The following is a 16,531-nucleotide window of genomic DNA, read 5'->3' on the forward strand; positions in this document are numbered from 1 at the left end:
GAAAAGCAAACATCACACGGCCAACCAGAGATGAAAAACATAAAGAGAGGAAAGAAAATATTCCCTCACTTCTGTGACCTTAAAGTAACCTCCACCCTAGTGGGAGGAGAGACGGAGAGGAGAGAGAGAAGAGAGGCATACAAAAGGAGAGAGCTAGGAATTAAGAGTGGGAAAGAGATAGTGGAGAGTGAGAGAAAAACAGGGGGGTGCGTCTTGTGAGAGGGAAGCATTTGTGAAACCACTCTTTGAAGTGGCAGTCCACACTCTGTTGCTCTTTAGCATGTGAGCGTGCTAAAGCGAACCAGCTAACACCACAGAACAGCACAGGACTGGACCAGAGTGAGATCAGAGGAGAGAAATCAAGAGCGACATGAACGACATCAAACTGGCCCTGCTGGGCAGTGAGGGCGCTGGGAAATCAGGTGAGAGATCCACCGGAGAGCAGAGAGATCTCTAGGTCAGATAGAGCCACTGTGTCTGGGGGGAGGGGAATATATGGTAGTCAATATGTGGAGGGGGAATCTGTAATCTAATCGATCTTCTAAAGAGAAACAAGTTCAAGATCAAAGTCATACAAGTACACACCTGTATGTATGTGGGAGCATATAAATAATGGTTTCATCATACATCACTTGAACGGAGGACCACACACCATATCATCACGTGGCTCCAAATTTACTTCGATATGATGGTTATTATATCAATATTTGCGCATAAAGGCGTTTTCACTGCCATTTCTCTCATAATTAATTTTACTGACAAAAAAATCCCACCATGTTGAACGAACAAATTAAAATTATCTGTCGGCATTTATGAAATTACACCGAAACTTCCTGTTTCCATCACAGCTGTTGTGATTTTTTTTTTTTATAGGATATGACTTTACTTGAATAAAAATTGTGGCTGGAAACAGGGCTACTGTGGTGGTACCCGAAAAGGCAAATTTGTACCATAAACATTATCATATTTCCCAGCATGCTCTACTGCAGGTAGATTTTTTTATGTTTAAATATCTGTGTTTTTGCATTGATTGATTAATCTTATGCTACATAAACATAAATAACATACATTTTTCTAAACTAATCAATATGGTTGGATTTTTTGCACCCGTTACTGAAATGGTTGTTCCAGTTTAAATGGCTTAGTTAGTCTCCTCACATTGTTCCTGAACCTGGCAGTCTGTGAATGCAGGTTGCTGGTAAATAGTAATTCCCACTGTTGGATAGCCTAACTTGGGTTGGATTCCAATAGGAATTACATATCACATAATGTAACTTGCAGGTAGGTTTGCAAAATTCTGGAAACTTTTCCATGGCTGGAACTGTGAAAAGTTAGTGCAATTTTGCAACCCTACTTGCAGGCCTGATGTGGCCTGTAAAACATGAGTTTCAGCCCACTGTATTAGGGTAAGCGTAGGCCTCAAAATAAAGCCTTATGAGATGTATTTCATTGTTATAATTAGTTTAATCCTAATTACAAAATTCACCTTGGACCTCACTTGTTGAAGGCCACAGGGCAAAAAATGAATGAATTCAACAACCATGTCTCTGTCACTAACAAATACAGTCATTGTCACGATCGTCGACAGATGAAGCAGACCAAGGCGCAGCGTGATAAGCGTACATTCTTTATTTAGTGTACACACACGAACCAAAACAATAAACCAAACGATACGTGAAGTCCTAGGTTATACACAAAACCTTACGGAACAAGATCCCACAATAAACTAGTGAAAACAGGCTGCCTAAGTATGGTCCCCAATCAGAGACAACGAGCTACAGCTGCCTCTGATTGGGAACCACCCTGGCCAACATAGATCTAAACGATCTAGACACTAACATAGACAAACCCAACACAGAAAATACACACCCTGACTCAACATTTAAGAGTCCCCCGAGCCAGGGCGTGACAGTCATGGATGGTAACTCTACAATTCACTCGAAAAGAAACAGCACACTGGGAAATTATATTGGAGGCGTGGCTTAATGGAGGCATGGCTTTCCGTTAGTTATTTTTGGCCACACGTGAGTGGAAGTGTTGTACCAGTTTAAGTAGTCTATGGTAGAGGTATGTTTTTGTCACATACAAGGAACAAATTGCTTTTTTAAAATTGTGGTTCTACCCTATAAACTGTACCTTTTGTACCACTCATATGTAAGAAAGGTACTAGGTGAGGTATGAACAAGGGTACAATCATGTAACTATAACTAAAAGCACAAAGGATGACCTTAAAGGGTACCACCCCAGTGACAAGTGTTTGTACCTCTTCAAGAACAAATTGAAATCTTTATTTCTAAGAGTGTATGTGGGAGCATGTAAATAATTGTTTCATCTCACCATTTGTCATAATTTGTCCCACAATGTGATGATGTATGGGAGACCCATACAGATATGGAGGGGAGTGTGGTCTGAGAAAACAAATCCGTTATGAGGGATCAAGCAGTGTAACTATTCAATATGGTTATTTAGGTCACATATAGTTCTGGATATACAGAATGACCCTTGATCAAATATATCACTGTACGCAATTAATGGAAAAGCATCACTTAATATATTCCCAGATATGAATGTAATAAATATATCCCCAGATATGAATGTAATCAATATATCCCCAGATATGAATGTAATAAATATATCCCCAGATATGAATATAATAGGGAAATACAATATTTTAGTGAATACTAATGACAATGATCATAATCTTTATTATGTGCACCAGCTTCTTTTGAGGGACTCTGTGAGTGAAAGAAACCCCATGTATTTTCCACAATAAATCAATTGAAATGAAACTTGGGAGGGACAGTGACTGTACAGTCGTTTTTCATTATCTGGACTGTGGAGGGAGGCATGGGGAATCATTAAGAGTCTTGTGGCTACATGGTGTCCTGTCTGGTAAATATCAGTATTCCGTGAGTCACTGCAGCCTTTGGGAGCCCAGAGCCCATTAGTGCACACCGTAGCAAAACATTTTGCAATGGAAAATGTTTTGCAATGAAAACAAGTGTTTCTTATTGGACAAGTGCAGGTTAGCCCCTCCCTGTTGCAGACCATTTTCTTCCGTTTGGTGCCTAGTGAATACGACCCTGGTATATATGTGTTTAATAAAACAGCAGGGTGTCCCATTCCCCCTGGCACACTACACTGCAGAGTGGTTTCTGTGGAGATGCACCGACTGCACTGTGAGGCTAGAAGCCCAGAGACGGCAGGGATCTGTGTGTGTGAGTGTGAGAGTGGGAGAGTGAGTGAGAGAGTGAGAGAGAGAGAGAGAGAGAGAGAGAGATTATCTTGGTGTATTTGTGTTCAATTTCTATAAGGGACAGATCAGGCAGCAGGTTTAAAACCTAGCCATGTCCTAGTATTTATTAATATGCTGTAATATGCAAATACTTACAGCCAATCCGCTTGCTCTAATCCCTTGTAATTACAGTAAAATACTGTAGATTTTTTTTTCTTATAGTTTAATAGTCACTTTTACTGTATTATACTGTTTATTTTCTCTGGCATCAAGTTACCGTGAATATCTCAGTATTTTATTGGCACTATACATAGATAGTCAGTAATATATCATAGATACAGTGGGGGGAAAAAGTATTTAGTCAGCCACCAATTGTGCAAGTTCCCCCACTTAAAAAGATGAGAGAGGCCTGTAATTTTCATCATAGGTACACGTCAACTATGACAGACAAATTGAGATTATTTTTTTCAGAAAATCACATTGTAGGATTTTTTATGAATTTATTTGCAAATTATGGTGGAAAATAAGTATTTGGTCACCTACAAACAAGCAAGATTTCTGGCTCTCACAGACCTGTAACTTCTTCTTTAAGAGGCTCCTCTGTCCTCCACTCGTTACCTGTATTAATGGCACCTGTTTGAACTTGTTATCAGTATAAAAGACACCTGTCCACAACCTCAAACAGTCACACTCCAAACTCCACTATGGCCAAGACCAAAGAGCTGTCAAAGGACACCAGAAACAAAATTGTAGACCTGCACCAGGCTGGGAAGACTGAATCTGCAATAGGTAAGCAGCTTGGTTTGAAGAAATCAACTGTGGGAGCAATTATTAGGAAATGGAAGACATACAAGACCACTGATAATCTCCCCTCGATCTGGGGTTCCACGCAAGATCTCACCCCGTGGGGTCAAAATGATCACAAGAACGGTGAGCAAAAATCCCAGAACCACACGGGGGGACCTAGTGAATGACCTGCAGAGAGCTGGGACCAAAGTAACAAAGCCTACCATCAGTAACACACTACGCCACCAGGGACTCAAATCCTGCAGTGCCAGACGTGTCCCCCCTGCTTAAGCCAGTACATGTCCAGGCCGTCTGAAGTTTGCTAGAGTGCATTTGGATGATCCAGAAGAGGATTGGGAGAATGTCATATGGTCAGATGAAACCAAAATATAACTTTTTGGTAAAAACTCAACTCGTCGTGTTTGGAGGACAAAGAATGCTGAGTTGCATCCAAAGAACACCATACCTACTGTGAAGCATGGGGGTGGAAACATCATGCTTTGGGGCTGTTTTTCTGTAAAGGGACCAGGACGACTGATCCATGTAAAGGAAAGAATGAATGGGGCCATGTATCGTGAGATTTTGAGTGAAAACCTCCTTCCATCAGCAAGGGCATTGAAGATGAAACGTGGCTGGGTCTTTCAGCATGACAATGATCCCAAACACACCGCCTGGGCAACGAAGGAGTGGCTTTGTAAGAAGCATTTCAAGGTCCTGGAGTGGCCTAGCCAGTCTCCAGATCTCAACCCCATAGAAAATCTTTGGAGGGAGTTGAAAGTCTGTGTTGCCCAGCTACATCACTGCTCTAGAGGAGATCTGCATGGAGGAATGGGCCAAAATACCAGCAACAGTGTGTGAAATCCTTGTGAAGACTTACAGAAAACGTTTGACCTGTGTCATTGCCAACAAAGGGTATATAACAAAGTATTGAGAAACTTTTGTTATTGACCAAATACTTATTTTCCACCATAATTTGCAAATAAATTCATTAAAAATCCTACAATGTGATTTTCTGGAGAAAAAAATTCTCATTTTGTCTGTCATAGTTGACGTGTACCTATGATGAAAATTACAGGCCTCTCTCATCTTTTTAAGTGGGAGAACTTGCACAATTGGTGGCTGACTAAATACATTTTTTCCCCACTGTATCTTTAGTGATGTTACGTTTGATACCGGAGCGCCGAGGCATGCGTTGAAATTGCTAAGCAGCTAACTTTGAAGCAGTGTGCCAATGCACGTATCACTTTATTAGAAGTTCGTCATCAGTGACGTCCGAAGCTTCGTTTGATCAGGTGCTTTTTCAAACAGTGTGTTGCAAAATGCGAGATCCCACTGATTTCGCTGTAGTTCTGGTGCTTTTTTCGATTCCAAGCTGCTTTCAAACACCGACCTCTACTGGACACCGTACTTACAAATATATTTAGGATTTTGTACAAAAACGTTCACCTGACTGGTAGCTTAGCAGGTAGAGTAGGGAACTATGGAACGTTCAGGGATGTGACAGTATGAGGTTGAATCCCGTTGAAGCAAACTATTTAGAAACGTGTTTACAGTGAAACCACACTTTCTGCACTGTTGTTCAAATAATTAGTTTTATTTAGTATAGTATAAGCTTATGTCTTCAGCATCCTAAATAATGCCATAGATTCAGTTTTTGAAAAATAGTAAACTTAAAGGCAAAAAAAGGAAGCATGATGTAAGATGAGAACCTGGTTGGTATTCCAACTGATTAAAGGCAACTAAAGCTAACGACTTACTGCTGTTTTTCTGAAAACATTGTAGAAAAAAACCTTCTGATATTCACAAGCTGCTATTTATTGCTGACCAGCAGATGTCACAAATGTGCATTGTGAACAGATAATGAGATTAAAAAATAAAAATAATCCTTGGTTGAAGGCACTGAATGTAAGATGCTAGAGACAAGAGCGCCCGCTGAGTGACCAAAAGGTAAATGTAAATATGAAAACTTGCAAAGAACACTGGGTTATATGTCGCTGCATGGGTTTTTACATTACAGTAAAAATGTTGGTACCATAAAATGGATTACCATAAAATTGATTACAATAGCTTTACTGTAAAATAAATTACAGTAACTTACTGGCCAATTGCTGCCATTAAGTTACTGTACATTTTACAGGAAATGTTTGACATTGTAGGTGTGTGTGTCTGTTTCTGTGTTTCTGCCTCTGTGTCTGCGCTTACGTGTGTGCATTTTTGTGCGTGTGTGTGTGTGTGTGTGTGTGTGTGTGCGCATTACTGTATGTGTGTGTATGAGCGTGTGTGTGTGCAAGTGGACTGGAGCGCTTCAACCAGAGCTCAGGAAAACTCAACCCGGGGCTTCAATTGAGTCTGATGGCTGTGACCTCATCTCTCACAGAGAGGGGTAGTGTGTTCAGAATCTGGGAATGGCGCACGAGCAGAAATAGCCGATTTTGCCAAACCTGGATGTGTGGGGTTAGATGAAACCCCTGATTCCTCAGGCTTTTGGCCCCTCACCAAGCCTGTGTCCCAAATGACACCCAACTTATTTAGTGCACTACTATTGACCAGGGCCCACAGGGATCTAGTCAAAAGTAGTGAACATACTGTAAATAGGGAACAGGGTGCCATTTGGGACAGAATCCTAAGCCTTAGGGATCATATGAGAATACATTTTCTTCCACCATCTCACTGGACAGAGTGTGTAATAAACTGTTACCTTTTTTTACATTTTTCATTCACCGATTTCCTCCAGCTGTCCTGGTGCGGTTCCTGACCAAGCGCTTCATCGGGGAGTACGCCTCCAATGCCAGTAAGTGCTCCACACAGGTCCTATGACATCATGGCCATTGTGTTGTTCACATACTGCTTCAGTGGAGCAAATTTGCTCACAGATACATAGATACAATATCACAGATATGTGCAGTGATATCTCAACACCAATAAATATTTATCAGTAATTATCCATCTGCCTAATTATGGTGCAGAAATTACACATGAGCTTCCTATTCTTAAAGCAATCACTGCACATCAATGTAATACATGGAAACACATGTATGTACCCTGTACGGGTAAATAGTGTAAAGAATTCAGTTTACTCACAGGTTTCTAATGGATATCTTCTCTGTTCTAGATTCCCTGTATCGTAAAAGACTATCCATCGACGGTAGACAGCTGAATCTGGAGGTGTTTGACCCATGCTCTCAGGTACAACAGAAAATCTCCATACAGCAGTATTTTAACAAAACAAAAAAACTGCCATAGCGTTGGGGTAACGTTATTGTAACGTTGTTGAAACATTGTGCATCAATGGTAGACAGCTGAACCTGGAGGTGTTCGACTCTTGCTCTCAGGTACAACAGAATATAACATAGGCCAAATCTTCCTAAACAACCACTGTCACAACATTGGGGTAGCGTTGTACTGCACGCCCGTGACCTGCTTTTCCCCTTGCACAACCCTCAGGAGCAGTCTAATGTTTACTTTCGGCAGGCACATGGACGATCCATACCTTAGAGTTTTAAATCCAATGAGATTTACGAGTGTATCCTAAGGCAGTGCGTGCCAATGAGTCTGCCTTTGAAGAAAGAGAGCCATACAACCTGCTCTGTGCTTAGTCAACCAGGCCAGAGACCTCAGAGCGTTTTTACTACAACGTTCTGCTTTATTGGAATACCCTGAGGCTGAGGCCCACAGGGGGAAAGGCCAATCTATTGTCTTTCTCTGTTAAAGCTCACTGTAAGCCAGGACCTAAGTGGAACGCTACAGTGGCTTTAGATGCATTGTCCTCTGGCTCGATCTTTAAGGCCTCCACCTTCATAAAGAAAAGCCATGAAGTCATTAAAGAGAGAAACAGAAAAGGTTGGTGTGAGCCTGGATGTTCACTGGTTTGCAGCACCTGCAGCCAAAGGGTCCAGCATGTGTTGGAGCTACTTGTCTTTTGCTGTATACACCATGGTCACTGTTTTGATACAGGACTGATTTCCTCTCATTTAACCTGAAAATAATTCATGCGTAGATTGTATGGGATGCACAGAATGAATCTTGAGAGAAAACGTCAGTAAAAAAATCACATCATAGTCATGTTCATTAACGAAAATGTATGTTTCTTATTAGATCAGGTAGTTCCTCCCTTGTTTCAGTCCGTTCTCTTCTGTTTTGTGTCTAATGTGTTGAGCTACCTAACTGAGGCAGTGTTGTGTTTGACAGGGCACCGAGGCTAGGTGTATCCTGGAGGAGCCGGTGGACTGGGCCGATGGCTTTGTGGTGGTGTACAACATCAGCGACCGAACATCCTTCATCAATGCTGAAAACATTCTGCGGCAGATCAGAGAGACACGGATTGGGAACTGCAAAGGGTGAGAGCTCCTCTGAACAGGGAATGACATTTTTGGGAGGCTTGGTGAGAGGCAAAACCATTTGTAAGTCCAAGTAGTACCTCTGTTTCTTTGAATAAAAAGAGTGGAAATCCACACTCTTTTCATATATGTATTTATTTATTGGACAGAGCAATGAGATGGGGAGACAGATGGGGTGAATGGCAGAGTTAAAAGTCTCAGGGTGCATTTTGTAACCCATGTCCAGAGGGGCAAGGTGTGTATCTTCTCTATAAGTTCGAATTCTGTGGCACTGGGAAATACTTTGCCTGGAATAATGCTGTTGATAGAGTTGATAGATAGTGCTAGGGATTACTGTTATACTATTCTAGGTATTCCTTAAAGAGGTAGGGTTTCAAGTGTCTCCGGAAGGTGGTCAGTGACTCCGCTGTCCTGGCGTCGTGGGGGAGCTTGTTCCACCATTGGGGTGCCAGAGCAGCGAATAGCTTTGACTGGGCTGAGCGGGAACTGTGCTTCCATAGAGGTAGGGGGGCTAGCAGGCCAGAGGTGGTTTCAGGCCAGAGGTGGTTTCTCTGGAGCTCAGTGGTTTGTAATGATTTCCAGACCTAAAAGGCTTGCTTGGATTGATTAGGTAGTTAAATGAACTCAACCAAAATGGCCCCGTAATCATTTAGTCCCGGTCATGTCTTGCCTATTAAAACTTGCCTAAAACTTTCATGTATGGCATGAATTCAGTTAGTGGTTGTCATACACTTAAACTTTTCCCTCATATGACATGCTATTGCCAAATCTTCTGATACCTGCTCTGATACCTACTCAAACTAGAAGCACACCTCGATTCTACAAATGAAATACATTGAAATGGTAATGTGGCCATCTCTGACTCTCGGTCTCTGCCTTACTCTGCCAGGGAGGTGGAGGTGCCAGTCTGTCTGGTGGGCAACAAGCAGGACCTGTGCCATGCCCGGCAGGTGTGTGAGGAGGAGGGCCGCTCGCTGGCGCAGGAGAACCGCTGCCTCTTCCAGGAGGTGTCGGCGGCCGAGAGCTACCAGGAGATCGCCAACCTCTTCACCCAGCTCATCAGACAAGTGATGGAGCACCTCAAGTACCGCGCCGACCGACGCCGCTACAGCAGCTCCAAGTCCATGGCCAAGCTCATCAACAACATGTTTGGCAAGAGGAGGAAGTCTGTGTGATATCCCCAGAAAGACTGGCCTGGATTGGCTGAGAGAGACAGAATGGCCTACCTAGGACTACAGTTGGACTCCAATCGTAAGGATAATGGTGGAGAGGATTCCCCCATAAACCCCCCTTTAATGGCTCAGGGTAGCGGTTTTGATCTTTGATCTCCATAGCCTCTTCACACTGTATCAAATCATTTCTGGGTAGCAATAAATTACTTACTTTAATTGTTTTCAGTTAAAATGGTCCCACAAAATATAAAAAGCTTTTTTCCTAACCACAATTTTTCAAGAACATTTTTCAAGACTGTCTGGGCGTGGAACTAGGAAACTCTGAAATTCTTGACTTGCTAACTGGTTGTAGTTACACATGTGCCGCGTTCAACCAGCAAGTCGGACATTTCTGAGTTTCCTAGTTCCGACTAGCACGTGAACGCGGTATAAGACGCATAGCGGGGAAAGGGACAAGTTACCAAGTTAGCAGTGGAAGGGGGAGAATAACCTGAGCCCAGTTGAAATAGGAGGGATTTGTAAGCTTAAAACAAGTTCCTAATGGCAGAGAGGTTTGAAAGTATCTTTGTTATTGGTCTATTAAAAACAGTTGGGGGCAAAAAGATCTCCTGCTGACACAAAGGTCCTGTTGATCATATTTACAACCATCAACTATCGTGAAGTGACGCTGATCAAAACCTTTACACTTTTAGTTTCATCAGCTATTTGTATAAAAGACAGGATTTTATTACTGCACTGGGCCTTTAAGATTGTGTGTTTTTTTTCCTTCCCAAGGTGGATGTAACCATAGAGATAGATAAAGGGCTCATCTTTGTATCTGTGCCAATTTAGCGTCTGTGACAGCATGTGCAGCGCCATTGAGGCGATCTCCATTTTGAAGTAGTCAATTTTCTTCACGATTGGCTGATCCCTCCTGGACATGACTCCCACCCACTGAGGTATAATAGGAACTGGAGTTTGTGTCCAAGATGTCCGACCGTTGTTTTCAAAGTAATCTACTCAGGTTCGCATACGACGATTTATGGGCCGTCTATATCCGGGTTGCATAAGGTTTATACAGACCAACATCAACACTAGCACTCAGTGCGCACAGGGAGCAGCGCGAGCAGCAACAACGTCATCAAGTCATCCAAAAACATGGCAGACATTGAATGTTGAGAATGGAGTGGAATGTATAGTGGCCGTTTTACGGGATCCTGACCTATTCTGCTATTCGGTGTGTTTTTTTGCGCTGATCTTAACTTGTTTTGTACATAATGTTCCCGCCATCGTGTCTTATGACCGAAAATAGCTTCTGGACATCAGAACAGCGATCAATAACCTCTACTTGGATGAAGATTTCTACTTCAATGAGTCGGCGGCACAGGACATACTGCTCACCCCGGACCAGGCCCTAATCGCTGACACTCAGAAGAGAAAGAGACGGCGATATAGATGCATATATATATATATATATATATATATATATATATATATATATATATATATATATATATATATATAAAAAATGCAAATCAATTTATAACATTTTTGACATGCGTTTTTCTGGATTTTGTTGTTGTTATTCTGTCTCTCACTGTTCAAATAAACCTACCATTAAAATTATAGACTGATCATTTATTTGTCAGTGGGCAAACGTACAAAATCAGCAGGGGATCAAATACTTTTTTCCCCTCACTGTACACACATGTACACATGGATTTTGTGTTGTAGATATGTGGTAGAGTAGAGTAGAAGCCTGAGGGCACACATTTAATATGTTGTGAAATCTGTTGTAAATGTATTGTAATGTTTTTTAAAATGTATAACTGCCTTAATTTTGCTGGACCCCAGGAAGAGTAGCTGCTGCCTTGGCAGCGGCTAATGGGGATCCATAATAAATACAAATACAGGCAACATCCGCACTGAGCTAAAGGCTAGAGCTTCCGCTTTCAAGGAGCGGGACACTAACCCAGACACTTATAAGAAATTGCCCTCCAACAAACCATCAAACAGACAAAGCACCAATACAGGACTAAGATCGAATCCTACTACACCGGCTATGACACTCGTTGGATGTGGCAGGGCTTGCAAACTATCACGGATTACAAAGAGAAACCCAGCCGTGAGCTACCCAGTGACACGAGCCTACCAGACTAGCTAAATGCCTTCTATGCTCGCGTCGAGGCAAGCAACACTGAACCATGCATGAGAGCACCAGCTGTTCTGGATGACTGTGGGATCACGTTCTCCGTAGCCGATGTGAGTAAGACCTTTAAACAGGTTAACATTCACAAGGCCGCAGGGCCAGGCGGATTACCAGGACGTGTACTCAGAGCATGTGCCGACCAGCTGGCAAGTGTCTTCACTGACATTTTCAACCTCTCCCTGACCCAGTCTGTAATACCTACATGTTTCAAGCAGACCACCATAGAATGCCAAGGTAACCTGTCTAAATGACTATCGACCCGTAGTACTCACATCATTAGCCATTAAAACTTTGAAAGGCTGGTCATGGCTCACATCAACACCATCATCCCAGACACCCTGGACCCACTCCAATTCGCATACCACTCCAACAGATCCACACTGCCCTTTCCCACCTGGACAAGAGGAACTCCTATGTGAGAATGCTGTTCATTGACTACAGCTCAGCGTTCAACACCATAGTGCCCTCCAAGCTCATCACTAAGCTAAGGACCCTGGAACTGAACACCTACCTCTGCAACTGGATCCTGGACTTCCTGACGGGATGCCCCCAGGTGGTGAGGGTAGACAAAACATCTGCCACGCTGACCCTCAACACAGGGGCCCCTCAGGGTTGCGTGCTTAGTTCCCTCCTGTACTCCCTGTTCATCCATGAATGTGTGGCCGCGCACGACTCCAACACCATCATTAAGTTTTCCGACGACAAGACAGCCTATAGGGAGGAGGTCAGAGACCTCTATACCAGGCAGTGTCAGAGGAAGGCCCTACAAATTGTCAAAGACTCCAGCCACTCAAGTCATAGACTGTTCTCTCTGCTACCGCACTCAAGTCATAGACTGTTCTCTCTGCTACCGCAAGGCAAGCGGTACCGATGTACCAAGTCTGGAACCACCAGGACCCTGAACAGCTTCTACCCCCAAGCCATAAGACTGCTAAATAGTTTACCAAATAGCTACCCAGACCATCTGCATTGAACTTTGACTCCTTGCATACACTGCTGTTAATGTTTATTATCTGTCCATTTATTCCTAGTTATATGTACATATCTACCTCAGTTACCTCGTACACCTGCACATCGACTCGGTACTGGTACCCCTTGAATATACAGTGAGCTCCAAAAGTATTGGGACAGTGACACATTTGTTGTTGTTTTGTCTCTGTACTCCAGCACTTTGGATTTGAAATGATACAATGACTACGAAGTTCAAGTGCAGACTGTCAGCTTTAATTTGAGGGTATATTCATCCATATTGGGTGAACAGTTTAGAAATTACAGCACTTTTTTTTTAGAAGGATTACTTTATACTATTCCAGGTATTCCTTAAAGAGGTAGGGTTTCAAGTGTCTCCGGAAGGTGGTCAGTGACTCCGCTGTCCTGGCGTCGTGGGGGAGCTTATTCCACCATTGGGGTGCCAGAGCAGTGAATAGCTTTGACTGGGCTGAGCGTAGAGGTAGGGGAGCTAGCAGGCCAGAGGTGGATGAATGTAGTGCCCTCGTTTGGGTGTAGGGTCTGATCAGAGTCTGAAGGTAAGGAGGTGCCGTTCCCCTCACAGCTCCGTAGGCAAGCACCATGGTCTTATAGTAGATGCGAGCCTCAACTGGAAGCCAGTGGAGTGTGCGGAGGAGCGGGGTGACATGAGAGAACTTGGGAAGGTTGGACACCAGACGGGCTGCAGCTTTCTGGATAAGTTGTAGGGGTTTAATTGCACAGGCAGGGAGCCCAGCCAACAGCGAGTTGCAGTAATCCAGACGGGAGATGACAAGTGCCTGCATTAGGACCTGTGCCGCTTTCTGTGTAAGGTAGGGTCGTACTCTGCGAATGTTGTAGAGCATGAACCTGCAGGACCGAGTCACCGCTTTGCCATCCAGGACCTCTATACCAGGCGGTGTCAGAGGAAGGCCCTCAAAATTGTCAAAGACTCCAGCCACCCTAGTCATAGACTGTTCTCTCTGCTACCGCACGGCAAGCGGTACCGGAGTGCCAAGTCTAGGTCCAAAAGACTTCTCAACAGCTTCTACCCCCAAGCCATAAGACTCCTGAACAGCTAATCATGGCTACCCGGACTATTTGCACTGCCCCCCCCACCCCATCCTTTTACGCTGCTGCTACTCTGTTAAGTATTTATGCATAGTCACTTTAACTCTACCCACATGTACATATTACCTCAACTACCTCAACTAGCCGGTGCCCCGCACATTGACTATGCAACGGTACCCCCCTTGTATATATAGCCTCCCTACTGTCACTTTATTTTACTGTATATATAGCCTCCCTACTGTCACTTTATTTTACTTCTGCTCTTTTTTTCTCAACACTTTTTTGTTGTTGTTTTATTCTTACTTTTTTGTTTAAAATAAATGCACTGTTGGTTAAGGGCTGTAAGTAAGCATTTCACTGTAATGTCTGCACCTGTTGTATTCGGCGCATGTGACCAATAAAATTTGATTTGATTTGATTTGATTTGATTTGAGAATGACAGGGTGTTGTCCAGGGTCACGCCAAGGTTCTTTGCACTCTGGGAGGAGGACACAATGGAGTTGTCAACCGTGATGGCGAGATCATGGAGCGGCCAGGCCTTCCCCGGGAGGAAGAGCAGCTCCGTCTTGCCGAGGTTCAGCTTGAGGTGGTGATCCAACATCCACACTGATATGTCTGCCAGACATGCAGAGATGCGATTCGCCACCTGGTTATCAGAAGGGGGAAAGGAGAAAATTAATTGTGTGTCGTCTGCGTAGCAATGATAGGAGAGACCATGTGAGGATATGACAGAGCCAAGTGACTTGGTGTATAGAGAGAATAGGAGAGGGCCTAGAACTGAGCCCTGGGGGACACCAGTGGTGAGAGCACGTGGTGCGGAGACAGATTCTCGCCACGCCACCTGGTAGGAGCGACCTGTCAGGTAGGACGCAATCCAAGAGTGAGCAGCGCCGGAGATGCCCAACTCGGAGAGGGTGAAGAGGAGGATCTGATGGTTCACAGTATCAAAGGCAGCGGATAGGTCTAGCAGGTTAAGAGCAGAGGAGAGAGAGTTAGCTTTAGCAGTGCGCGGAGAGCCTCCATGACACAGAGAAGAGCAGTCTCAGTTGAATGACCAGTCTTGAAAACTGACTGGTTTGGATCAAGAAGGTCATTCTGAGAGAGATAGCAGAAGAGTTGGCTAGAGACGGCATGCTCAAGAGTTTTGGAGAGAAAAGAAAGAAGGGATACTGGTCTGTAGTTGTTGACATCGGAGGGATCGAGTGTAGGTTTTTTGAGGAGGGGTGCAACTCTCGCTTTCTTGAAGACGGAAGGGACATGGCCAGCGGTCAAGGATGAGTTGATGAGCGAGGTGAGGTAAGGGAGAAGGTCTCCGGAAATGGTCTGGAGAAGAGAGGAGGGGATAGGGTCAAGCGGGCAGGTTGTTGGGCGGCCAGCCATCACAAGTCGCAATATTTCATCTGGAGAGAGAGGTGGGAAAGAAGTCAAAGCATAGGGTAGGGCAGTGTGAGCAGGACCAGCGGTGTCATTTGACTTAATAAATGAGGATCTTTTCAAAACGATTGACGAAGTCATCCACAGAGAGGGAGGAGGGAGGAGGGAGGAGGAGGAGGAAGGTGGCAAAGAGCTTCCTAAGGTTAAAGGCAGAGGCTTGAAATTCAGAGTGGTAGAAAGTGGCTTTGGCAGCGGAAACAGAGGAAGAGAGGAGGGAGTGAAAAGATGACAGGTCCGCAGGGAGTCTAGTTTTCCTCCATTTCCGCTCGGCTGCCCGGAGCCCTCTTCTGTGAGCTCGCAATGAGTCATCAAGCCACGGAGCAGGAGGGGAGGACCGAGCCGGCCGGGAGGATAGGGGACATAGAGAGTCAAAAGATGCAGAAAGGGAGGAGAGGAGAGTTGAGGAGGCAGAATCAGGAGATCGGAGGGAGAAGGATTTAGCAGAGGGAAGAGATGATAGGATGGAAGAGGAGAGAGTAGCGGGAGAGAAAGCGCGAAGGTTGCGACGGCACATTACCATCTGAGTAGGGGCAGAGTGAGTAGTGTTGGAGGAGAGCGAGAGAGAAAAGGATACAAAGTAGTGGTCGGAGACTTGGAGGGGAGTTGCAGTGAGATTAGTAGAAGAACAGCATATAGTAAAGTATTGCCTGCCTTGTGAGTGGGGCGGGGGGAGGGACAGTGAGAGGGTGAGGTCAAAAGAGGAAAGGAGTGGAAAGAAGGAGGCAGAGAGAAATGAGTCAAAGGCAGACGTAGGGAGGTTAAAGTCACCCAGAACTGTGAGGGGTGAGCCATCCTCAGGAAAGGAACTTATCAAGGCGTCAAGCTCATTGTTGAACTCTCCAAGGGAACCTGGAGGGCGATAAATGACAAGGATGTTAAGCTTGAATGGGCTAGTGACTGTGACAGCATGGAATTCAAATGAGGAGATAGACAGATGGGTCAGGGGAATAAGAGAGAATGTCCACTTGGGAGAGATGAGGATTCCTGTGCCACCGCCGCGCTGACCAGATGCTCTCGGGGTATGTTTCCGTCAGCACCAAGAAGTCGAGGGACTGGAGGGTAGCATAGGCTGAGATGAACTCTGCCTTGTTGGCTGCAGAACGGCAGTTCCAGAGGCTCCCAGAGACCTGGAACTCCACGTGGGTCGTGCGCGCAGGGACCACCAGATTAGAGTGGCAACAGCCACGTGGTGTGAAGCGTTTGTATGGCCTGTGCAGAGAGGAGAGAACAGGGATAGACAGACACATAGTTGACAGGCTACAGAAAACGGCTACAATAATGCAAAGGACATCGGAATGAAATGAACTAAACATCTGGGAAAGCGAGAGAGCGGGGCCTCCCT

The 16,531-nt window shown here is 44.5% G+C and overlaps 1 protein-coding gene across 1 annotated transcript; it reads left to right on the plus strand.

Annotated features, from left to right (window-relative positions):
• Positions 1-205: 205 nt before the first annotated feature.
• Positions 206-10,327, plus strand: LOC121539989 (ras-related and estrogen-regulated growth inhibitor-like protein). Its single transcript, XM_041848642.1, has 5 exons — positions 206-422; positions 6,756-6,812; positions 7,134-7,207; positions 8,210-8,358; positions 9,248-10,327. Exons 1-5 carry the CDS (start codon positions 371-373, stop codon positions 9,531-9,533), a joined length of 618 nt encoding a protein of 205 aa, XP_041704576.1. The 5' UTR covers positions 206-370; the 3' UTR covers positions 9,534-10,327.
• Positions 10,328-16,531: the final 6,204 nt, after the last annotated feature.

This window comes from Coregonus clupeaformis, chromosome 26 (genome assembly GCF_020615455.1).
Source record: "Coregonus clupeaformis isolate EN_2021a chromosome 26, ASM2061545v1, whole genome shotgun sequence".
In the NCBI taxonomy this organism is placed as follows: domain Eukaryota; kingdom Metazoa; phylum Chordata; class Actinopteri; order Salmoniformes; family Salmonidae; genus Coregonus; species Coregonus clupeaformis.

What these genes read in the sequence shown, in the direction of transcription:
- LOC121539989 (XM_041848642.1), top strand. Translation starts at nt 371, where the DNA reads ATGAACGACATCAAACTGGCCCTGCTGGGCAGTGAGGGCGCTGGGAAA. An exon ending in TGTTTGACCCATGCTCTCAG is followed by an intron (nt 7,208 to 8,209) that starts GTACAACAGAAA and finishes TGTGTTTGACAG; the next exon opens with GGCACCGAGGCTAGGTGTAT. An exon ending in CGGATTGGGAACTGCAAAGG is followed by an intron (nt 8,359 to 9,247) that starts GTGAGAGCTCCT and finishes TTACTCTGCCAG; the next exon opens with GGAGGTGGAGGTGCCAGTCT.